Source organism: Neovison vison, chromosome 4, assembly GCF_020171115.1.
Source record: "Neovison vison isolate M4711 chromosome 4, ASM_NN_V1, whole genome shotgun sequence".
NCBI lineage: Eukaryota > Metazoa > Chordata > Mammalia > Carnivora > Mustelidae > Neogale > Neogale vison.
The window spans coordinates 208,726,642-208,752,296 of record NC_058094.1 but is presented as its reverse complement, the minus strand read 5'-3'; the positions used below and the strand labels follow the sequence as shown (position 1 = coordinate 208,752,296).

The window sequence follows — 25,655 nt, the reverse complement described above, 5'->3', positions numbered from 1 at the left end:
TTGGATAGGGTCTGTATCTGGGAAGACCTCGTGGGCAGTATCCTGGAGTTGCATCACCTGGATTTTACCTGTGATGCACTGAGGAGCATCAGACACAGTTTTCTTCCAGATTCAGAACCCAAATGCTGGGACAGTACAGAAACTGGGTTGAAAAGCAAAAAATTGTGGTGTTTTAAATCCTGTAGCTTTTCCTGATCACCAAGAAGTAGCCTTGGCACCAAGTCAAGCTGTCCTTTGCCCCTGTGTGTGTGGTTAGAGGCGGGAAGTAAGCTTGTGCTGCCCATTTCTCTCTTCTGCTCAAATATTTTCTCCCTGGCAGCCGACCTGGGGTATTTTCCGAAGCTCCAGATGGACAGCCAATACATACCCGCTATGAAGTTATGGAAAATGTTTTTCAATTTGAGATGTGTCTGTAGCCTTGTTGGGATTCACCAACACTGACACACACTGGCAAGGACCATCAAGCCACCCACCTGTCTGGCTGTTGATCCACATACTGCCCACCAAGAGAAGCAGACAGAAAAAACATGTCTATGGTTCTCTGTTCTTTCTACTAGGAACACTATCTCCCTCCCACCCCTACTCCTCCCAGCCCTGCTGTTGCTTAGCAAACACTGGCAGAAAAAGTGCGAGAACCCAGGACACCTATAACACACCCAAAGATGTTTCTGAATATACTAGAGTGGAGAAATACCCTGATTATATAGGCAAACCTGCATGGATACAGACCCTGCAGGAGGCTCTGTGCACTCTGAGAACCTGCTGTTCTAACAGCAAGCTTGGTTCTGACTTCTTAGGAGGAAAGTGGGGCAAAGACACTGAGCAGTCACGAGGTACCTCTTTCCTCCCCATGTTCTCACCACAGAGACCATCCATTCCCTGCCCTCAGGTTCTCTGATATCTTGGCAATGCCCACAGTACCAAGTCCAAACTCCTCAGCATGGTAAACAATGCCTTTGTGGGGAAGCAGCTTCTTTAACCTTTCTTACGCTCGACTTCATTTATAAAACAGGGATAAAATAAGACCTACCTCATAGGATTAAGAGAATAAAATGAAATGCCACACGAACTTAACAGAGTGCTGGGCACATTATAAGTACCCAGTAACTGTGTGCTATCATACTTATTATGATCTGCTCCCTGCTATCCTCTCCAGCTCTATGTATCACGAGGCCTCCCCATCTTCCCCTGCTCCAGGGAGAACTCTAGCAACATTTAACCAGTTTCCAAAGGTATTTTCTCTCTCTCTCCTCTGGCCTTCTATAGATTAACATTTCTGCTCGAAATGCTTCCTATCTTCTTTCCCTGATACCTCCCATATCCTTACTAACATCTGTTTCTTTAGGACTCAGGTTAGAAGTCACTTCTTCTCTATCATTAGTTGGATTACCAACCAGAGCTTACCTGTATCATACACTTATCATTCCATAATTAGCTATTTATATTATAAGACTTCAAAGCCCTTAAGAGCCAAAACTGTGCCTTATTCAGGATTATATCTCAAAAGTTAAAAAAAAAGGGGGGGCTTCACATATAGAAAAGTTTTTCTACATAGTTTTTCCCCACTTCTTTTTTTTAGTGGAATACTTGAATCCTGTCTTGCACTGCTTCAAAGCTGAATGGGCACATTCCTAAGAAGCCAAGGATTCCTACCCACAACCCTTGGATAATGTTCAAAGGACACAGACATCTGCACCTGTCTAGGACAGTTCCTCACATCCCACTCCATACCCCTACACAAGCTTGTGCAACAGGTATAAGAATTCCTGAGGAGGATAAAGCAGAGGCTGAAAGATGTTCAGATGGACCATAAAGGCCCCTAGATCCCCTCTTTGGGAGACAGGGTCTGGAGAACACCAGAGACCTGCGGAGAAGTGCTATTAGCTGCTCACCTGGTAGATATGGTTCAGTTTGAAGTGTTTGAGGAGGAGCAGGAGCAGGGCAGAGATACTCTTTACAATGATCTCCTTGTGTCTGTTCACATCGATGCCCAACTTCATACTCTGGAGAACAGTGATGCTACAATGGGGAGAGGAGGAGTCAGTGCAAAGAGAGGCTTAGAGAGAGGCCTACAAGGACCCAGGTATTCGGGTCAGAGACAACATATACAAGAAAGCCAGAACTTGGGCGATCTGAACTTCTGCACGAGGGAAACCTCCAGAGTTGCCACTTAGGAGCTCCTTTGCTCTTTTTCTCTTCCCTTTGGCAAGGGCTCATCACGTGGCAACGTCCACCCACATACCTATGCAACCAGTCACCGGCACTGATGTTGCCCAGCAGACCCTTGGTTTTGAGCTAAAAAGGAACCCAACAGAGAGCATTGCGGTGGAAAGAGAAGAGACCTCTTTGGAAATAATCCCTGAGTGTTAGCAAGGTGGGGTGGGGACTGGAGAGATGCTGTAGACAAAACAGCTAGCATTCAGCAGCCAACCCAGTTGAAGCACTCACGGCATCTCCTCAGGCAGGACATCTGCCAGGATATTGATAGAGTCTGTCTTAGCTTTGGAGGTGGGGGCTGCAGCCAGCAGAATCTTAAGTAGAGCAATCTAGTAGAAAGTAGAAGTAGAAAATGAGATCCATCTCTGTCCATCCCATTCAACAAGGCTATTTTTCCACACCTCAAAAGCCTTATGAGAAGTGTTTTAACGCTTCTATGTTCATTCTTCAGTAACCAAATATCCCCAGCCCCCAGAAGGGCAAACAGGTGCCCAGTCCTGAGAGACCTGCCCGTGACACTGAGGAACCAGAAAGGAGCTATACCCTGTCCTGCTTCAAGACTGCTCTTGAGGAATAGAGAGGCAATACCTAGAAATAAAGTGAGAGATATAAACACAATCTCACCTTCTCTAACCCTTTCCTTCCTCTGACCCTGAAGATCAGCATCCTCACCACTCAGTCTGAGGCTATCTAGGACATGACAGACCATGGCCTTAGAGGGACTAGGGTACTTACTTAGAAGGGGGACCCCAATACATCCTGCATGGACCCCAACTTATTCTCCACCTTTCCCAAAGAAGGACTTGGAAGTATAGCCAGGTCTTCCTTCCTCTTGGAGAAGCCTTGAGGAAAGCTCAGAATTCTAATGTGTTAGAGAATGCTTTCCCTCAAGAGTGAAGGCTCAGGGAACAAGCTCAAATAATGGACAGGTCAGCTTGAAATGGTTCTCAGCTATCTGTTCCTGGGGTAGAAAAGGGCAGCTCTGGCCCGGCTGTCTCCTTACCATGTACTGAGGGAGGCTGTAGAGCATGCCCTGGTAGAGGATTTCACATGGCGTTTCTGGTACCACCTCTTCCCCCTACGGCAGGAAATACAGTTTGTCTAGGTCATTTTCCAGTTGACCAAAGGCTATTTTTTCTTAGTTGTGAAGGGTGACATGAAAAGAGCACTAAGCTGGGAGTCAGATCTAGGTTCCTATCCAGCTATGTTAATGACTCATTGTATCACCTTAGGTAAGTTTACTTCCTCTCTGGGTCTTAGTTTCCTCTTCTTTTTAGAATCACTGGGCTGGTCTGATGTCCTCTGAGGGCTCTTCCAGTCCTGACAATCTATAATTCTGGTTTTCCCATTATCTGGAATCAATACAGAATTCTTTCCCAATCACATGTTGGATCAGGAGTCAGAACACCTACCTAGGAGTTGGCTCAAACCACTGCTTTTCTGGCCACACATGGGCTTAAGTCAGGGTGCACATATGCCTGGGACACCCCACATAGAAGCACTTCCTGTGGTGTCACTCTGAGGCCATCCAAGAGCTCTGGAATATTTGGAAGTGAAAGGTAGGTAACTCAGAAGAGAAGGTTGATAAGGGAGTTGGGTAGCCCATGGCCAGGAGAGGCAGGAAGGAATATTAAGAGAGAAGCTTTTAAGTAGAAACTATTTTCTTTCCTTCTCCAGTAGCCCCTACTACACCTCTTCCTCCATTATGACCAGCCCTCTTGTCCACAACTCTCTCTGTCCTTTGATGACCCCATCTAAACCATTTTATCAGAGCAGGAGGGCTGGGGCCTTGGGTATTTGTGGGGCTACTCAGGCCATCGTCATCTTTGGTCAGTTCAGTTCCTCCTCCCACAAGGTACCTCTTTTCCAGAGCAAGGGTCACTGCCTTGAGACCCTGAGGTAGGGAGGAATGACCTGGCCCCTGCCATCTGATATAACTCAACTGCTGCTTAAATGGGCATTCAATAAACTCAGGCAATAGATCTTTAGGAGAGTAGGTTGCCTTCCTGCTCTTCCAAAAATCTATTTCCTACCTTCTCTTCTGCCATGTCCTCAAACCAATCCCTTCACCCTCCAATCCCTCAATAGTTGCTAACCCAGCCTCATACTTCAAAGAGAAAACAGAGGCAATCCGACGGTTCATCTTCTCAACACCAAATATACTAGGGTCTCTACCTTTCTTCTTCTTCTTCTTTTTTTTTTAAGATTTTATTTATTTATTTGACAGAGAGAAATCACAAGTAGGCAGAGAGGCAGGCAGAGAGAGAGGGGGAATCAGGCTCCCTGCTGAGCAGAGAGCCTGATACAGGGCTCAATCTCAGGACCCTGAGATCATGACCTGAGCTGAAGGCAGAGGCTTAACCCACTGAGCCACCCAGGCACCCCTCTACCTTTCTTCTTGACATGAAGTGTGAACCACGTTTGTTCTGTTAAAGGCCAACCCACCACTTGTGCTGGGGATCTTGCCACCCTTCTGCTTTGTCAAATGGATCAGTTCTGCAATTGTCTCTTCTCTTCCAGATCATCTCTTTCAGGACATAAACATATTCCAGTGTCTTCTAACTTTAAAACACTTTCCTCTGACCCCACATCCTCCTTCAGCCAACATTCCATTTCTATCCTCTCTACAATAAAACTATGTTGTCTGTGTTGACCATCTACCTCCTTTCTTTGCATTCCTTTTTCAAAACACTCCAACTAGGTTACAAGCCCCATCTCTTCATTTGAGGTTGCTCTTCTCAAGGTCACTAGTTATTTTCATGTTGCCTGATCCAATGGGCACCTCAGATCTTACCCATTTATCAGCAGCACTGACATAGCTGATCACTCCCTTCTTGAAAAATTTTTTCTTAGCTTTTATAGTATCTCAGTCTCCCACATTCTCTCCCATCTCACTGAGTGTTTCTCTTACTCTTCTTTTCTGGCTCCTTTCCTGACTCATCCCACCCTGAGCACAACTGGTGCACCCCAAGACTTTGTCCAGGGTCCCATCCTCTCTATTTCCTCCCTGGGTTATCTCAGCCAGTTCTATGGCTTCTAACACTATCCATTAAGTCAAGAGCTCCCAGATTTATTTCTCTAGGCCAGTCCTCTCTTTGAACTCTAGACTTATATACTCAGTTACATGGCTGCTCACGTGCATAGTTGCTTAATGGATATCTAAAACTGAGTATGACCAAAATAGAACTCTTGATGAAACAGAACCCATTATGTTTCACTCTGCTTCTACTCTTTTCTGGTAAAGCTTTACACAGCAGTCAATGGTTTTAGACAATGTAAATCAGATCATGTCATCCCCCTGCTTGAAATCTCTAAGGGCTTACTTCTATATTGTGAAACAACTTCGCAATCCCTATCTTTGCTTACAGCTCTTTATTAAGTGGCCCCAGACCACCTCCCTGACTCCATCTCATACAACCCCATCCCTCACCCTTGTGTTCCAGCCATAGGCCTCCATTCACTACCCCTAATATTCCGAGGTTGCTCTCACCCTCATTAAGGCTATTCTCTTCGCCTAGAATGCTCTTTCCCCGATATTCCTATGGCCAGCTCCTTCTTGTACATAATATTTTAGTTTAACTGTCACCTTCTCAGAAGTCTACCTATCCTGACTTCCTAATTGAAAGTAGTCTCCTACATGACAGATGCCTCTATCATGTCATCCTATTTAAATTTTCTTCATTGTATCTCCCATTCTCAATTGTCTTCTTGTTTCCTTAATTACTTATTTTTTTTTCTCTAACTTTAATGTATCATGAAAATAGAGACTTTTGCCTTGCTTGGCACATGGTAAGAGCCCAACAGTATGCACATATGCTCTGTGACAGCACTACAGACAGACTTCTTCCTGCCTTTTTCCTGCACAGAACCCCCTTAACTCACCAAAGACATGGGGCACTTCTCCAGATCCTCCTCATTCTTGATTTGAACATCTGCAATGGAGATGTACTTGTGCTGGGGAAGAAAAGACATCAATTAAGAGGCTGAGATTACTAAAAAAAAAAATTTTTTTTTAATTAAAAAAAAAAGGGAGGGTGCCTGGCTGGCTCAGTCTAAAGAATGTAGGACTTTTGATCTTGAGGTTGTGTTTGAACCCTGTGTTGAGTGTAGAGATTACATTAAAAAAAAAAAAAGATACTGAGGGCCCCAATCATGTATGTACCAGTCTCTTGCTTAACTTCCTCAATGATAAGGAAATTTCCTGTATATGGATTGTCACCCCAAATAGAACATAAACTTTGAAGGTAGGAGTCTTAACATTGAGTCCAGTGCTTCATATAGAGGGTCTGTGTTTATTCTATGTTCCTATATTTGTTGAAGAGCAAAAATACTCAAGTATTTATCTTCAACCAAAGGGCAAGGGGAAGTAAAGAAGAGTCCCATGCCCCTGGACCACTACCCTGAGAGTTTTGCTGCATGTGAATATGCTTTTGTGCATGTATATGGAATAATGATGGAGTGAGGGAGAGTTCAAGGTCCGTGCAAGAGATGACTTTTTTTACTCTTTGTGCTCATATATACTTTGGATGCAGAACAGACTGCTACTAATCCTGGCCTTTGCGAGTTAGTGGCCCTATAGGAAGAAAGAAGTGAGAGGAAAGGAAGCGAGGAAGAGGAAGAGAGAAAGAAGGGTGGGAGGAGGGAAAAGGCATGAGAGAAAGGAAGGACAACTTTTTTATCTATCTGAATGTAGGAAAATGGTTAAGTATGAAGAGACTTAATTTCCTCCTCTTTGGCCAGAATGCCTGAAGGAGAAATACAGAATGTGTCTGGTAGAAGAGCCAATAACCAGGATGTTGGTAATCAAACTTGCCTTGATGGCTCCCTATCCCTGAAGACTGAGAGCCCACCCTGGTCACCTGCTTTAGAGTCTTCACACTCTCGTGGATGGGCCTGGGTAATCCAACCAAGGTATCTGTGTCCCTGTGAAATGTGAGATATACCAGATCATAACTATCAAAACTTTAGAGAACTATGATGATTCACTGACCTCTACCTCCAAAACTAATAATACATTATATGTTAATTAATTGAATTTAAATTGGAAAAAAAAACAAAAAGAACTAGAGAGAACCACTGATATTCCCCGGAGTTACATGGACCATGCCACTTTCAACATGTGGTATTCTGGATTTTTCCCTTCAAGCTTCCAGGTCCCCCATTATTGTTTCAGGACACAAAAAGAAAAATGCCACACAGAAATGTTCCTGAAAATTGGGATTTTTGTATAGTCTTTTGGGCATTTACTTTGTCAGGGAGTAGTAGGTTCCTTAAAAGGGCATGTAGCCCAACTATAGTGAAATACCAGGAACAAGGCCTTCTCCATTTTGTAGAGCTCAGCCAGTGTGAGGAATTCATGGGGGAGGAGATATGAGGGAAGACTGGATCTGTTCTGACCATATTGCTTCTTCACAGAATTCTGGCCCATTAAAATAGGAAGGACCCCTAGGGACAACACTCTCATGACAAAATTGAAGCCCAAGAGGGAAATGACTTGTCACTCAAGGTCCTACACCTAGCTAAGAACATAAGAGTTCTTCGAGGAAACTGGAAGGAAAAAAATTCCATGTTACCAGGCCAAAGTCATAAGGAGATGTCCATAGTGTCTCTAGGTTACACCACAACTAGCAGGCAACATCTCTTTTTCCAGCCACCCACTCCTCTGACCCCTTAAGAACCACTTTATAGCCAGTTTTGACCATCTAGTCACTTACTGCCCGAGAGTGAATCCGATGAATTTGTTCCTGCTCATCTCCAAGAAGTGCTCAATGTCCTTCTGTCTGAGAGAACAGGGGAGAGACAATTCCCAGAAAAGGAAAAAAAAAGGCAAACTTTGAGAGACAGAACGTTTCTGAGCTCCTAACCCTTCGAGAAGGATTAGAGCAGTGGGGAAGATAGCAGCTAACAGAGAAAACTTCAAACCAGGAGTTCTGACTTCTAGCCCAGCTTATTGAGACTTGAACACATAGATCACTGCACCCTGGGACTTCAGTGATTCTAGTTCCAAAACTTGGGGTCCCCAGAGTTATCAAACCTACCTGACCTTTGGGGCCCAGGGTAGGCCCTTGGGAAAGGCCACCCGCTCAGCAGAAAGGGATGTCTGTGAGGGTGGAGGTGGCACCAGAGGGTCTTGCTCTAGCAAGTCTAATTCTCCATCCAAGGTTCGTTCTCCATCACCAGCAGAGTCCTCTTCCTCCTCTGTGGCTGGCTCCTCTGTCTTAAAGAGGTCTCTTTCATTGTAGATGTCCAGGCTGTCCTGCTTAGTGAGGAGTTGCTGGGCGGAGGTTGGGATGGTAGAGAGAATGTGTACAGAGGTCTTATTCTGAGCATCTTTGTTTGAGGTCACCCTCTACCCATAAGCTACTAGACTTCAGGATATGTGGGGTAACAACCCAGCCCTTGTAAGAATATCCCCTTCCCCACTTAATCTATCCACCAGGCCCAATCCCAAGACAAGCACCTCTCAGGCAACCAAGTCATTGGCTGGGGAACAAAGCATACATAATCCCAAAGTCAGATACTTAGCTTTCAGAAAGCATGGATTTTTTTCCCCACAGCACTTTACTTCCTAACTATGCTCTGCTTAGGTGAACATTCAATTAGTTTGCCTTCTGTAAGCTTATACCAGTTGGCTGACTGAGGAAGAGGAGGACAGAGGCTTGCTGCTAGGCAGAGGGAAGCAAGTTTGGAATTTTAAAAACCTTGTTGAAGAAAAAAAGATTGGACAGAAATAGGCCAAAAAGTTAACAGTGATTGCCTCTGGTTTGTTAAGCTTATGGGTGATTTTCTTTTTTCCTCCATTCTTCACATTTTTACATTTCTTCCAAATTTTGTACAAGAAGTATAGCTTTACAAAATAAAAAATAAAGGTTGAAAAAAATTACATTGCTGATTGTGTAGACTGGATTACTGAACATGACTGTCTAACCTTTCACCTGTAACTGGTAAAGTCAGGTATTTCGGGGAGGTTAGTTTGTGGGTACATGGCCAACTCTCAGTGCAACCAATCATTCTGATCTTCCCAGGCATCGGACTATACCTGGAACACTTATCAGTCACCTCCTAAATGTAAGCCTCTGGCTCCAGGGCCAGACAAGAGCATGGCTGGCTCAGTGTAAACCTTGCTGTCAATAAAAAGACATGTGCCTCACCCTGGGCACGTGGATTTGCTGGGAGCCCTGTTTAGGTGATCTGGGTCATGCCCTAACTGGTATCGGGGATAACTCCAGGCATACCAGATCTCGGCCAATGACCCTGTATTAAGATATGGATCTATGAGGTAAGATCACAGTGTTACCTCATGATAGCCCGGGAGCCTGTGCAGCCGGGAGACAGAGGCCAAAGTACAGACTCCAAGGTTTCAGGTTGGCTATAGGGCAATCAGAGGCAGGATGAGCCTCATCATTTACTGCCCTTTCCTACCACATCCAGAATAGCTCAGAATCTTAATTTTTGGCCAACTAATATCAACCAGTATCAAAATCTGCTTTTATTTCTTACCCTTCGAGAACCACGGCGGCCTCGCAGCTTAGAGGGTGGTGGTGCCAGCTGAGACTCCCCCAGGTCAAGGGTGTAAGAGGGCGGGGAAGCGGCACGCATGCTCTTCACCACCTGGATACTATCTTCAGCCAGCGGAGGCAGTCCCAGTTCTGCTCGCTTCTGTACTTTGAGAACCTGTAGATGCTCAAATCCACCGAGGGTAAACTATAGTATAAACAGGAAAGGGGCAGAGGAGAGGAAAAGAGGGAAGTCAGAAGAAACAAGATCAGGGAAATGTGGATGGAGAGGAAGAGCCACAATCTCCAGTCCCATTGGAACCCCTTCTTAACTAAGAAGTAACGGGGGGGGGGGTGGGAGGTTGGGTTACCAGGTGGTGGGTATTATAGAGGGCACGGCTTACATGGAGCACTGGGTGTGGTGAAAAAATAATGAATAATGTTTTTCTGAAAATAAATAAATTGAAAAAAAAAAAAAAAAGAAGAAGTAATAAAACAGGAAGGGGCAAATGTAGTTACTATTCCCAATCTGAGAAGCTCAGGGGTCAGGATAAAGCATTGTTTACTGACTCAGGGCTGGAAACATCACCAGAAATCAGGAAAGGGACTCCTGGGGGAGTGGAAAAAAAAAAAAGGAAATTGTGCCCCCTTTTTAAGGAGCACAACCAGATGCTATAAAGCCTGAGTCACTCAATTTCTCCTGCAGTCAAAAGGTGATTCCACCCTGTGAAGCTTGCTCTGGAGGGTATGTTGTTCTGGCAGTCCTATGGAGTGGGAGCCAGAGACGAAGGATCAGATTTAATAATTAGCAACAAAGCTATAACCATATACTTATAAAGATTCATTTTCTTAAGATTTATTTATTTATTTTAGAGAGAGAATGTGAGCAGGGGGAGGGGCAGAAGGAGAGAAAAAGAGGGAGAGAAGCAGATACCCCACTGAGCGTGGAGTCCAATGTAAGGCTCGATCCCACGACCCTAAGCTCATGGCCTGAGCCAAAATTAAGAGTTGGACACTTAACTGAGCCACCCAGATGCCCTAAGACTACTTCTTTTTTTTTTTTTTTTTAAAGCAAATCCTCTTTTTTATCTGGATGGAGAATAGGCAATAAACCCCATATTTTGTAGCTAGAAAAATGCCTGATGTTGCTCAGTGCAAGCAGAGTCTAGATCTCCCAGCTCTCAACTAGTATTCTTTCCATGAAATGTCAGTTCTACCATGGGAAGGTACAATGACACCCCAACTCACAGAGTGACATCTCCTGTCAGTCCAATAGAAACAGGTAACCTGCTCTGACACAGAACATATGATTTCCCTCCATTGGCTAACAGCTGCCCAATTCTTCTGCCTAGCTCCAGCCTCCTGGAATCAGACTATAAGAAAGTGAGGTGGCAGAGGGCACTACTGATCTGATGAGATGGGCGGGATGGGTGGGTGGATCAGCCACTTACCATAACCACTTTCCAGAGCAAAAGCAGGACCTTCTTTATGGGGAAGTGGGGAGCCAGGCCACTGCAGAACTTGGTAACCATGGAGAAAAGCAGAAGGGCAAAAGGTTCCTCATTATGCATGGAGAAGCCTGGGGAAGAGGAGAGAGAGAAGTGAGAAAGTGAGAATAAGAATGCTGAAACCCTATCCCTTTAACCCTTCCGGACACAATGAGGAAGGCTCTCACCTCCTCCAAAGAATTTGAGTACTTGTTCCTTAAAAGGAGGCTTAGAAAGGCCCCAGGAGGAAGGGCAGGAAGGGAGGTCATGGAGGTAAAATGGCTTAGCTCCCAAGATTGAGGGTGGATACCAAACTAGAAGTAATAGTAATTAAGATGTTGCTTTTTGGCTGAAGGACTCAAAGCATTTCATAGATTAAAACTCACTTTCCCACATCATTCTAATATATTTTAAACCCATAGGCCTTCATATCTTATCCCTGTCTGATGACGACATCAGTATTTTCAAGGTGATTCAACTCATTTTTCCATGTGAGATTGATGATGAAATGTGAGATGGATGGCTATTTCTATTTTATAACCAAGGAAACCAAGGCATAGAAATGACACATGATTGGTACTAACTCATAGACACAAGGGAAGTCAAGCCAGGTCCTCATGCCTGCCACGTAGTGTCTCTGCCCTAAAAGAATGGATGCTAATTAGGAAAGAAGAAGGGGGAAGGAAGGAAGGGAGAAAGGAAGGAAAGCTATCGGTCTCTTCTGTGCAGATGTGCAGATGCTATGCTTCCCCTCCACCATCAGCATCTCATCCCTACCCTTCCTCAAGTACCACTTCTTACTCAGTTCAGTGCGGAAGGTCTCCCGTGCTGTCCTCCAACGGCAGGAGTCTGTCTCTCGCTCCAGGCGAATATTTTCCACCAATAGGTACATGACACTCAGCAGCACCCTGGGGTTATAGAAGGGTTGCAAGAGGTTCCCAAAGCAGCGCCCAGCCTGAAGTCAGAGACCTCAGGGATGATCCCTGTGGGAGCCCAACCCAGTGGAATTAGCAGCTACTAGTAGTCTGGGTGTATCTGGGACTTGGACAAAGAGTAACCCATTGCTAACTATCCCCAGTTCCAAACCTAGAGCCAGCTCCACTTACCTGAGCTCTGTGCTATCAGCAATGGAGATGGCTGGTTTCCGAAGAGCACTGCTACAGGCCTGACTGTTGCTGCCATGGGAAGGAAGGAGAGAACAGGAACTCATAGGGCCTCTTTATACCCTGTGTCCCTACTTATCATATACACAAATGTGAGTACCTGCTATTCCCTGGCTATGTAGCTAAAAGAAATTGGTCTAAGGTAAAGGAGCCCACCAAATTCCTCTGCCATCTCAGTAAACCTTTATCTGTGGTGATGATGGACAAGGGCAGGGTCTGTGACAACCCCTCCTCTTATGATCCACGCTGTGCCTAGCACTGTGCTGAACACAAAATAGATGCTAAGCAACACTTTCAATCTGCCCTCTTTAAACTCCTGGGTAATAGGCATGAGATAAAATGACGGATCCCTATAGTGGTAGCAGCAGATAAGGCCATCTCTAGAGCTATGACCCACAAGGGAAGAATTGGGCATAGCAACAGAAATCGGTCCTATCCCTCTTGGGTCAAATTCTCAGGTAGAACAGTTTCCTTCATGGATTCCAGAGTTAGGCTGAGTTGAGAAGCACACCCACCTAGGATAGGACCCTAAAGCCCAAGACTGAAACTGTGAGTGGGACAAAAGCTGTTGATGAGTCCAACCTCAGGGAGGAGGACAGAATATCAGAGAGCATGGCTGGATAGAGGGGAACTGTCAGGAAGCTTTGGGCCGAGGTGTGAAGAGCCCCGCTCCCATAGAGGTCTCTATAGTGAGGGAATCAGCATAGGACATGAGGCATGCTCCAAGGAAGGGGGTTGTCTAGGCCAGTTCTTCCCTAAGGCTTCTTACTCGATTTCCATGTGGAGTAGTTCCAAGAAGGCCGAGAAGGTCCCCATCTGATAGAGCAGGAAGCAGTTGTACCTGGACCAGTGTAGTACATCGACCTCTGAATCACATTCCCCAAAAGTGCCTAAAGAACCAGATAGTGTCATATGGGGTTGAGGTAAGAGGGATATCCAATTATTTCTACCCTTCCCCATGATCTTAAGACTATCTTCCAACAACTTGCCCAACAATTAAGCTGACAAAGGTAGGGCAAGGGCCCTCCAGAACTTCCCTGAATAAGGCAGTGTCCAGAGTCAGGTCCAATGTGCTTATCACTGGCCTGTCTTAAGTTTGAGTTCCCTGGGAAGCAGATCCAGAGAGAGGGATTCAAAATGCAAGAAGTTTATTTGGGAGATGATCTCAGGAACCATTAATAGAAAAGTGGGGAAGTGAGAGAGGGAAGAAAAGGCAGATGAAGAGCTGAAACCCAGGTTGGGGGAAGTTCTGGGAAACAGTGTATGTTTTTATACCCCTCAGAATCATCCCACCCAAGAAGGGTGAGGTAGTTGGCCTATTCATCCACTAATTCCTGTCATTCATTGATCAGGGCTACTGGACTAGAGGAGCACATTAATTCCCTAGCACTTCCTGCCTACCCTGTATGGACTACAGAGAAAGCCCTTAGGTAAAAAGTTAAAGGAACTAGCAATTGGAAGTTGGCCAGAGCACCAGACCCACGAGATATGGTTAGGCACTGCCCTGTTTGCTACAATCTTCCCTTTAACACTCTCCTACCATTTATTATTTTAATAGTTTTGATTTTGTTTTGTTGTTGTTGTTGTTTAAGCTCCCAGCTAGTTGGTTCTATCAATAGTCCTCTTTTTATGATCTCAAGGTATACTTTTACTATTCCAGTTAGGTTATCTCATTTCTCTTTCGAATACCTGGCTGTTAGGTCTCTTCTGGGAAGGTTTTTGCAATTAATCATACCAAGTTCTGATCCCAATTACCCACAGCATCCACTCCTGCTGCTATGCTGACTTGAACCCTCTAAATGCCAATGAGAAATAATGCATAGGGTTCATGTGTGAATATGCGGCACTCCACTACCTCCCCTCCGTGGAGGTTAGAGCCATAGCTGAAGAAAGTAAGCCTCCGTGCTCAGCTGCTGGTACACTAACTCTAGCCACACTTACTCTCTTACTAAGTCTCCACACAAGCAGGAAAAAAGAACTTTATAAGAAATCTTGCCATGCCTGGTAAGATAAAGGCCAGTTCCAAGGGATCCAGAATAGTACCCACCACCATCTCCTTAACTTCCTTATAAGCATCAGGTTACTCCTAGCACTTGACAAGATCTGTCCCTGGGAGGCAGTGACCTTGCTTTCTTAGCATGGCTTGCCTCATCCTAGTCCTGATAACATTTCTCTCCCTAGTTTTCACCTATCTCAAGCTGGCAAAGGTAGCCACTTGCCTTGGGCCAGGTACAGAACAGCCCGGGCCACCTTCAGTCGCCGCTCCCTACTGACCACCTCCAGTCGGTCCAGGAGTCCCATCACATAGGCCTTCTGGGCATCTTCTTCCAATTCCAGCCACTCCTTGCCCTGCACTGAGGAAAGAAGGTCATACAGATCCAGTGTCAGCTTTTGCCTCCCCTTCCTAGAAAGGCTCCTGATAACATATCCACCTCTGATCCCAGCCCCCAACAAATTCTTCTCTTCAAAAGATTTCCTTATTTAGCTGAGAAAGAATAAGAGATTGGAAAAGTAAAGAAACCCCAAAGTTCTGGCTAAACCCACTCTGCAGTCCATCTTTCTCCATATCCCCTTTATTCTCCACACAAAGCCTACCTATTCTGTCCTATCTCTCTGCCTTTTCAAGGAGTTCCCTCTTTCCCTATATATCCAATTCCTATTCGTCATCACAGGTCCAATACTAAATTACCTCTTTCCCACTAATGCTCCAGCCAGAAAATCTCTCTCCCAAGATACTCCTCCCCTCTAAACCCCCCAAGATACCTTTTACTTCTTTTCTGATACTTACCACTTTCCTTTTGTCCTCAGTTAGTTTTGTGAGGTACACACTTACCCTCTGCCACTGGACTATAATCTCTTTGAAGATTCTGCAAATTCACCTTCACCCCTGCCTCCTGCATCTTGCACAAAACAGTACTCACCACACATCTCCTGAGTTGCAAACTGAATTCACTGACCAAGTTAGGAAATGGAGGTCTGAGACGATCAGTGTGGACACATGAGATTATTATTAGATGTTATTAGGAGTGAGGCAGAGTTGGAGGCAGGGATTGAATGTTAAAGTTAAGGACTACTCTAGGCACAGAGTTCAACTAGGCAGCAGGGCACCAGCCCAGTCCTCATCCCTCTGCTCTCTGTGCCTCTTATATCAGTGAAACCGACCGAGCTCAGGCTTCTCCTGCTCCCATTCCATGGCCTCTCCACTTGAGATAAAGGAAATGTCCCATATGCAAGAAGGGATAGAGAAGTGGTAATGGAGAGGATGAAGAAGAATCATACTTTGTTCTGGGCGTTTTCTAGATCAGGCTGGGATATCATGGGGGGTGGGGAAGAAAAGCAGGTCTCTATGAATAAGAATCTGGGATCACCTTGAGTCTTGAAATCTTCTTCAAAGCACCTCCTGTTAGTGGTGAATTCCAGGTTTTCAGTGTAGCTATACAATTCTGTGTTAGGAAAGATAGGACAGAGTCACAAACATTCAGCAGACCCTTATAGAAGGGGCCTGGGGTGGAGAGGGTGGCATGAAAGGGCTAACGCTTCCAACACATTCCTGTGTCCAATTCAATCCAGTGCCAGCCTCCTCCCTTTTGGAGCAGTTAAAAATAGCCACTTGTGTCCCTGGGTGATTAAACCATCAAACCTGTCCTCCTCCTGCCAGCTGGCTGCTACAGCAGAGAAGGCAGTCTTCAACACTTGGTGAGGGCCAGGAGGGTTGGAGCAGAGAGGGCTTACTGTCATCACTCCTATTTCTTAGGGCTGCAACCCCTTCTGCTTGTCAACCCAGATTGAGTCTAACCTGTCTCTAGGGAAGAGAGGCGCAACACAATGTCTGAAATTTAGAGGCAAGATGCTTGTGTTATTCAAGGAACCAGAGTAAAGGCTGGAGAGTACGTGTTTCATGGCCCTTTGGGGTTGAGCCAGTTCATTCTCTCCCTGCTGAATTTCCTCAAAGGGTATAGAAGTTTAGGTTCTTGGCCATGACCACCCAGGTAGAGACAGCATCAAACCACATAGAAGCAGCTGTTGATGTCAAAGGGCTGCTTATGCCCAAGAAAATCTAACTTTCTTAACAATAACCTCTGAAGAAAAATTCAGAGAGTTTATGAGAAATAAAAATGTCCTTTCCTACACACACACTCCAGAACATTATACCAGGAAGTACCTTCATCTTACAGAGGATGAAGAATTGAAGTTGAGAAGTCAATAGGTGACAGAACAGATTTCCTCAAAACTCTGTTCCCTGAGACCCTTGCTGGAAATTTAACTAGGTCATAGATAATTCACAAAGAGAAATTCACTTATGTTCCAGCCAGCTGTCTAATGGTTGAGAAACACCTTGTCTGGGAGCCAGGGCTTTTGAGTCCTGAGTTCCAGAATCCTGGATTGACCAGAAGCAAATCCATCTCTGATTCTGATACTTTTCGTGCTCAGTGGATAGTGTGCATATATGGTTTTTAAGAGCACAGCATAAACCCAGTCAGGAAAGGGAACAAGGCTGTTAGGTACTAAACTTCTTGTTTTCACTTTTAAATTTTAGATCATGGACTTCCAGAGACAGATAGATATAGAATACATAAAATACCTGTGTATCTTCTACCCAGATTAAACAAATATTTACACTTATTATATTTACTTCAGACATCTAAAGTCCCCTCTCCGTCCCCAGTCTATCTTATTCCCTTCTCTAGTGTTAACCATTTTAATGAAATTGGTGTGTATCCTTCACATGCCTGTTTTTGTACTTCTACAGCATATGTATATATCTGTAAACAACATGAAGTTGCCTTGAAAGTTTTTATCCAAACAGGATATTATATATTTCTCTTGAAATAATTCTTAGTATGTCTTTCAATGGTTTTTTTTACATGACTGTAATGAACACATCCATTTACTTAACCGACACTGTTCTCAATCAAGTGTACAACTAGACTTCTCAGAAATACCTTTCAGGTTTGTGTGTTTAAGCAGTTTTTTGGATGCATGCATAAATTACTTTGTCACCATTTCGTTCACTCTCAATACTGTTTTTAACATTTATTGATACTGGAACATATTGATATAGATCAATTATTCTAATGGTTATGTGATAGCCTACTATATTGATATGCTACAGTTTATCCATTCCCCTAAGTGGTTTTAAATTTTTCACAATGGCCACAATAAACATCTTTATACATGTTTTCTTGGGCCCAAATGCTCTTTAAAGTGTACATCTAGAATCACTGGGTTATAATATGCATGCATCTTCAACTTTGTTAGATATGACCAAATTGCTTTCCAATTTTGTACTCTGCTCCCTCATGCCAAACAATGTATAAAAGTACTTATTTCGCTGCACCCTCACCAACTTCAGGCTTTTAAGCTTTGCAATCTGATGAGTGTGAAATAATATATCGTTATTTTAATTTGCTTTTCCTCACTTACTAATGTAGTTGAACATCTTTTCATATATTTATTGATAATATGGTTTTCTATTCTCTGAATTCCTGTTCATATTCTTTGACAATTTATTGGGGAGCTCATCTCGCTCTCTTCTCTCTCTACACACACATATTTACACATACATGTATACATATATGAAATATATTTATATTATTAGGAATTCTAATCCTTTGTTGGTTATTAAACTCAGCTCTGTCTTTCTGTCACTCATCACAAATTTATTCCCTGTGCTTATTCACAAGAACTTCTTTAAAAGTCCTTGTCTCTTTTCTCTGAAAAAGCATGTCTCAAAGTGTCACTTCCATGTGACAGAATATTTAACTTTCACACCATCTCCACCCAAAGCTCATTTATTAATAACTGGCATTCATAGCACGTGTAACATAGAGGCTCTTGATGTGAGGAGATCACACTTAACTCAAGCTAAAATCCAGACAAAGATAGAGAGGGAGAGGATGGCAGAAAGAAGGGGGCATTCATGTAGAGATATGAGTGAATTTGGGAAAAGAAACAGGAGGAATGGGGAAAAGGTGGAGAGAAAACAGATTTGAGAGTGTACCAAAAGAGAATAAAGAAGGATGCGCAGAAAAGGGTGATAGAATAGAAGTGGAGAATACTGTTGCCAAAGGAGAATTCACAGAAAGAAATGTAAAAGCAAACAGACATTTACTGCTGGAGGTTGGACAGAAGAAGGAATGTGGAGAACAGACAAGCTGCCAGTGGAGATCACAGACCCCTGCCTTCTCCTCCTGGCTATCCTTCCACTCTCCACACCATCTCTACCTCATACCTGACAACTCTGCTGCGTGCCCGTCTGCATCTCCATACTCAAATTCCAGAGTGGGACAGTCCACAGAGCCCTGTAATAGAGAAGTCTTTGCAGTAACTTAGGAAAAGGGTTGAAAAAGGAGATTATACTCTCATTTAATCACCTGCTTCTCTCAGAGGCCAAGTTTAGATCGAGGAGGCAGCTAGGAGTGTCCCCTCTGGGCCTTTAATAAAAAGAGGTACCTTCCTCCTAGCCAACATCTGAGGCTCAGTGCAGGGCAGGGCTGAAGGTTCTTATATAAAATCAGAAACTCTGAGTAAAGGGTTAGGATTGTGAATAGATATGAAAGCTACACAATCTGTGCCTGTGTCTGACCTACATAAACACGGACCAGAAGAGCATGTAGCTGATTTTTAGAACAATGAGATGAACTAAAACAAAAGAGGTATTTTTCAGCTTAGACTTAAAGCTTAAGAGCTAATTTCAGCTATGTCATTAATCCACTGTATGATTTTGGGCAAATCTCATTTTTTGGATCGTAGTTCTTCATTTATATAAAAAAAAGCCCCTCAGCTCTAGTGTTCCACAACTTTAGGATTGTCAGATAGGTAGTATTTCTACTCCAACTTATTTTAAAACTAGATTTCCTATGATGTTGTATGTATAAATTTGTAATTTTTTAAAAAAGATTTTATTTATTTGTCAGAGAAAGAGAGAGAGCACAAGCAGAGAGAACAGCAGGCAGAGGGAGAAGCAGGCTCCCCACTGAGCAAGAAGCCTGATGTAGGACTCCATCCCAGGACCCTGGGATCATGACCTGAGCCGAAGGCAAAAGCTTAACCAACTGAGCCACTCAGGTATCCCTAAATTTATAATCTTATATAAAAATATTTTAATGTGACCCCACCCCCCAAACTTCTTTAAGTATTTTGGAGTTATTTCCTACCAGTACATATTAGTATGTATAAATTTAAAAATTTTTGAATCTCAGTCATCTCATATTGAGATCTTAAGCAAGTCACTTAACCTCTCTGTGCCTCAGTGTGGTATAAAAAATGTATTTGGGGGTGTCTGGGTGGCTCAGTGGGTTAAAGCCTCTGCCTTCAGCTCAGGTCATGATCCCAGGGTCCTGGGCATCAGGTTCTCTGCTCAGCAGGGAGCCTGCTTCCCCCCTCTCTCTGCCTGCCTCTCTGCCTACTTGTGATCTCTGTCTGCCAAATAAATAAATAAAATCTTTAAAAATATATATATATTTGGTCTTTGAATGCTGTTCCAAGCACAGAGCTCCTAAGATCTCTGGAATTTCCTGATAAGCGTAATTCATAAGCCCCAGTCAACGATACTTGAATTTATGCTAACGAGGTGACTCCTGGTGAGCCTTTAAAAATTTCTGGGCTGGGGGCACCTGGGTGGATCAGTGGTTAAGCCTTTGCCTTTGGCTCAGGTCATGATCTCAGGGTCCTGGGATCGGGCTCTCTGCTCAGCAGGGAGCCTGCTTCCCCCACTCTCTCTCTCTGCTTGCCTCTCTGACTACCTGTGATCTCTGTAAAATAAATAAATAAAATCTTTAAAAAAATTTTTTTTTTCAGGGCTGGCCCCAATCCCAGAGAGAGAAGGAGGCTGAAGATTGAGTTCAACCAGTGGCCAATGGTTTAATCAACCATGCCTAGGTAATGAAACTCCACAAAAGCCCTAAAACAATGAGGTCTGGGTACACCAAAGTGATAGGAGGGTGAAACCTAGAGGGCATGGAAGCTCTGTACCATCCCACCCCCATCCTTCTCCTTTGTCTTTCATCATTTGGCTATTCTTTTTCTTTTTTTTAAATATCTTATTTGTTTATTTGACAGACAGAGATTACAAGTAGGCAGAGAGGCAGGCAGAGAAGAGGGGGGAAACAGACTCGCCGCTGAGCAGAGAGCCCGATGCGAGGCTTGATCTAAGGACCTGAGATCATGATTTGAGCTGAAGGCAGAGGCTTACCTCACTGAGCCACCCAGGCACCCCATCATTTGGGTATTCTTGAGTTGTATTCTTTATAATAAAATTGTTATCATAAGCAGAACAGTTTTTTAAATTCTGTGAGTCACTCTAGCAAATTATGGAACCTGGAGATGGTGGGGTTAGGTGTGTGAGTGGTCAAAGAACCTCTGAATTTACAGCTGGCCAGGTTGAAGTGCATATAGTCTTGGGGCCCCAGGTCTGGCTGGCATCTGAAGTGGGGACAGTCTTGTGAGACTGAGCTCTTAACTTATGGGGTCTATGCTAACTACAGTCAGTGTCAGAACTGAATTGGTATCAGGGAATTATTGGAAAATTAAGTGCTCAGTTTTCTTATCTGTAAAATGAAGATAATTCATAGGGTCATTATAAGGACTAGATGAGGTAATACAGAAAAAGCATTTAGCACACTATCCAGCACTTGATAGCATTATGTAGATGGTTACAATACTTCGTTGTTTGTTTGTTATTTTTTTTAGATTTTATTTACTTATTTGAGAGAGAGAGAGGGAGAGAGAGAGAGCTGGGATAGAGGGAGAGGGAGTAGAGTCCTTGCTGAGCAGGGAAGCCGATGTGAGACAGATCCCAGGGTCCTGGGATTATGATCTGAGCTGAAGGCAGACATTTAACTGACTGAGCCACCCAGGCGCCCCGTTATACTACTTTGAATTTTACTTACTGTACTTACAGGGTTTTTTGTTTTGTTTTGTTTTGTTTTTTTAAGACTTTATTTATTTGTCAGAGAGAGAAAGAGAGAGAGAGCGCACAAGCAGGCAGAGTGGTAGGCAGAGGCAGAGGGAGAAGCAGACTCCCTGCACAGCAAGGAGCCCGATATGGGACTCGATCCCAGGACCCTGGGATCATGACCTGAGCCGAAGGCAGCAGCTTAACCCACTGAGTCTCCCAGGCATCCCTGTGCTTACAGTTTTAACATTGTATTATAAAGACATTTTTCTTATATTATTATGACTATCATTTTATTTTATTTTTTAAATTTTAGTTATTTATTTGAGAGAGAGAGAGACAGAGAGAGCATGAGAAGGGAGAAGATCAGAGGGAGAAGAAGACTCCCAGTGGAGCAGGGAGCCCAATGCGGGACTTGATCCCAGGACTCTGGGATCATGACCCGAGCCGAAGGCAGTTGCCCAACCAACTGAGCCACCCAGGCACCCCATGACTATCATTTTAAACAGCTAATTGTACAACTGGTTTGCTTAACCAGTTCTCTATTATTGAACATTTAAGTTGTTTTTAATTTTTTGTATTATATGCATGAAGCTGTAATACACATATAATTATTTCATATCTAGGAACTTTCCCAAGGATAGATTCTTTTTTTTCAACTGAGGATAGATTCTTGCAAAGGAAATGAATGCATCAAACCTTATGAATACTTGTCTGGTTCTTTGTATATGACAAGTTTTTTTCCAAAACCACTTTATCAATTTACACTGCCATCAATGAAAATCATATTTAAATCCACTATGGCAAAGATTTCCAAATACTTCTGGGTTACAGAGACACCCCCTGCCCCGGGCCAAAAAAAAGGTGGAGAGTGGGAATTACATTAGGTCGTTTTGATAAGTAGAGGCTTAAAAACCTTTTTAAAATACAGATTTCAAAAAAGGATAGTTTAAAACTCCCCAAATAAGGACACAATATTAGAATAAAAGAGTCATTAACAGGGCGCCTGGGTGGCTCAGTGGGTTAAGCCGCTGCCTTCGGCTCAGGTCATGATCTCAGGGTCCTGGGATCGAGGCCCGCATCGGGCTCTCTGCTCAGCAAGAAGCCTGCTTCCTCCTCTCTCTCTGCCTGCCTCTCTGCCTGCTTGTCATCTCTCTCTGTCAAATAGATAAATAAAATCTTTAAAAAAAAAAAAGTCATTAACAGTATGCTTTTTTAAAGTTTTTTGATTGTAAATAAGAATAAATAAACCTTACATCAATGTCCCAACACACACACACACACACACACACACAAACTGGAACAGAAGTTAAACAAAATAGTATCACTATCACTACATGTGATAGAGATATTTTCTATTATTCTATTTCTTTAAAAAAATGTTGGTATCAACTCATAGATTACCCCTACAGTTTGAAAAACACCATTTTAAATTGCATGCATCCTGCAGCAGGGCCAAGAGCCAGCATCCCAGTGATAAGATGTCACATGTCCCCTGCTATGATGTGACCAGAAGGATAGACACCTTTGTGGTCTTCTACCTGAAAGCCCAGAATCTCACCTTACATCAGACAGACCTTGAATGAGGCTCACGGAGAAATTCACACAGCCCACAGCAGGCTCAAAATAACTGAGGCCTGAAAAGTACCCCCAAGGGACACAATCTTACATCAGTCAAAGGACCAATTTTGCTCCCATAGTTTGGACAAAGGTACTGTGGAAACCTGAGTGACTGGCATCAGGGGAAACTGAGCAAGGGGTACAAGAGCCCTCTGTACCATTTCTGCAACGTCTTTGTAAACCTAAAATCACTCCTAAGTAAAAAGTTTAGTAAAAAAAAAAATTGCATAATCCTTTATTTATTTATTAAGTAAGCCCTACACCCATCATGGGACTTGAACTAATGACCCAGAGATCAAGTGTTGCATGCTCTACCAACTGAGCCAGCCAGGCACCCCAAACTGCATACATCCTTTAAATTTATTATATTGAACTACATTTTATGAAAAACTCACTTCCATGCCCTGAATTTTCCTCATTTTGCCACAAACTAGTAAAACTTTGTCAAGGACTCTGAGGACAAATTAAACTGAGGGATCTGGCTAAACAAGGCCTGGGATTGAGTCATTTTGTTAAGAATCTTCATATTAAGGGGTGTTTGGGAGGCTCAGGTGGTTAAACCACTAACTCATGGTTTCGGCGCAGGTCATGATCTCAGGGTCCTGGGATCCAGTCCCATGTGGAGCCCTGCATCAGGCTCTGCACTCAGTGGGAAGTCGGCTTGTGGATTTTCTCTCTCCTTCCCCCTCTGCCTGTCGCCCTCTGCCTCTGCCACTCATGTGTGCTCGCCCGTGTGTGCTTGTTCTCTCCCTCTCTGTGTCTCCCTCTCTCAAAAATAAATAGATGAATCTTTTTAAAAAATTCTTATTAAGCAAATAATTATTCTCTAGCTTCCTGTTTTCCTAGAGATGTTCATACACTAAGCCATTTGGAGAGGGTAGGTCAGCTAGTGGCCCCTACAAACACAGTGATGGATGAGGGGGCTCTCTTCAATTGTGCTAACAGTAATTCTCTTCCAGTAATCCTTTAGAAGCACTAAAGAAGGGAGAAAAGACAAAAACAAAACCATCTCCTCTGAGGACTGTCTTCCACAGGAAAGCAAAGGGAGGGAAGGAAGGAAAAGCAGATAGTCATCTAAGTCTGGCACCTGAGTGTTGTGGTGATAGAGAATGTACTGATAGGTAAAAAGCAGCTTTCCTGCTGCAGTGGAAGGTGGAGGAAAGCTAATCTTTTCAGCCAGCCTTTTGGCAGGCAACAAGCCCAGATAGAGAGGATCACTGCAGTTGTCCATTTCCAAGCATAAAAAGTGCAGCTGCAGACAACCAGGTGGTAAAACTGTGGGGCAGGTGGGAAGCTCTGAGTCTCTGGATACTGAACTCACTGGTAAAAGGAAAGTACTATCAGAGCCCTTTTCCTGAAGGAAGACTTGATAAGCAGGGAAAAGGTCTCCTACTTCAGTTTTTTTTTGGTTTTTTTTTTTTTTTTTTTAACGATTTTATTTATTCTTTTGAGAGAGAAAGAGAGAGAGAGACAAAGACAGCACAAGCAAGGGGAGAGGCTAAGGGAGAGGGAGAAGCGGGTTCCCTGCTGAGCTGGGAGACAGCATGGGGCTGGATCCCAGGACCTGAGATCACAATCTGAGCGGAAGGCAGCCTCTCAACCATCTGAGCCACCCAGGCACTCCTCCTATTTCAGTTTTAATTCCCCCAAAGAACATATCATTCTGAAACCAATTACTTACTTGCATATTGTCTTGTCTCTCCACCCTGACTAGAATTTTTGCTCCACAGAGCAAAGACCTTATCTTGTTCACCACTGTATTCCTAACACCTAAACACCTAAAAGTGCTTGGCATGTAGGAAGGGCTCAGTAAATTTTTTTTTTTAAAGATTTTATTTATTTATTTGACAGAGAGAAGGGGATCACAAGGAAGCAGCGGGCTCCCCGGTAAGCAGAGCCCTGATGCAGGGCTCAATCCCAGGACCCTGAGACCATGACCTGAGCCAAAGGCAGAGGCTTAATTAACCCACTGAGCCACCCAGGCACCTCAATGATTTTTGAATCAATGAATGACCCACCCTCTCCCCCCAAAATACATTTAAGAAAGAACAATATCTCTATGGGGGAATGAGGTACAGTGTGCCTTAAAAGGCCAGATTCAGAGGTGCTCGGGTTGAGCATCCAATTCTTGGGTTCCTCTCCAGGGATCGTCTCATGTGTTATGGGATAGATCCCTGCATGGGGCTCCATGCTCAGCAGGGAGTCTGCTTGAGTATTCTCTCTCTCTGAAATAAATAAATGAATCTTTAATAAATACATAAAATACAATTTTAAAAAAGGCCAGGTTCACAGTGATGCAGGGAGGAAGATGATGTGGATAGAACCCTGAACTAACTAGCAAGACAGTAAGGCTGAGCCCTGCCTCTGAAAGGTGGTGTGACTTAGGGTCAGTCTTTTCATCTCCTCCACTTCTCTTTTTTAGAAAATGGAATGGATTCCTACTTGACTGTATCAAAATGGAAAACATATATGAAATCCCTTTGGAAACTGTAATATACTATTCAAATGGTAAACCACTGCTGGGACAAGCAAGACCTGGCTTCTAGTGCCAGCTCTGGCCCTATGAGCTACTATGTACTGACCAATTACGGGTCTTGTGCCTGAACTGAATTAAACATCTGACATTCAGTTATCTCATTTGGCTTTATCACAACCTTCTGAGGTAGATAGTATTAACCTCATTTTACAGATGAAGAAAATGGAGCTCAGAGAGGTTTGGCAATTTGCCAAAAGCCACACAGAATAAATGATAGGGCTAGGATTCAAAACTGGGTCT

General features: G+C 43.7%; 1 protein-coding gene across 1 annotated transcript in view; it reads right to left on the bottom strand.

Annotated features, from left to right (window-relative positions):
• The window catches only part of STRIP2 (striatin interacting protein 2), a 50,430-nt gene that overhangs the window by 23,645 nt on the left and 1,130 nt on the right, over positions 1 to 25,655 (bottom strand). The window contains exons 2-16 of the mRNA XM_044246551.1: positions 18,596 to 18,665; positions 15,732 to 15,806; positions 14,583 to 14,717; positions 13,133 to 13,253; positions 12,307 to 12,375; positions 12,002 to 12,108; positions 11,165 to 11,292; positions 9,718 to 9,921; positions 8,256 to 8,491; positions 7,932 to 7,997; positions 7,077 to 7,140; positions 6,100 to 6,171; positions 3,221 to 3,295; positions 2,449 to 2,546; positions 1,893 to 2,019 (exon numbers count right to left, since the gene is read on the bottom strand). Of these exons, the coding sequence (XP_044102486.1) occupies positions 1,893 to 2,019; positions 2,449 to 2,546; positions 3,221 to 3,295; positions 6,100 to 6,171; positions 7,077 to 7,140; positions 7,932 to 7,997; positions 8,256 to 8,491; positions 9,718 to 9,921; positions 11,165 to 11,292; positions 12,002 to 12,108; positions 12,307 to 12,375; positions 13,133 to 13,253; positions 14,583 to 14,717; positions 15,732 to 15,806; positions 18,596 to 18,665 (1,647 nt within the window). The remainder of the gene's footprint in view (positions 1 to 1,892; positions 2,020 to 2,448; positions 2,547 to 3,220; positions 3,296 to 6,099; positions 6,172 to 7,076; positions 7,141 to 7,931; positions 7,998 to 8,255; positions 8,492 to 9,717; positions 9,922 to 11,164; positions 11,293 to 12,001; positions 12,109 to 12,306; positions 12,376 to 13,132; positions 13,254 to 14,582; positions 14,718 to 15,731; positions 15,807 to 18,595; positions 18,666 to 25,655) is intronic.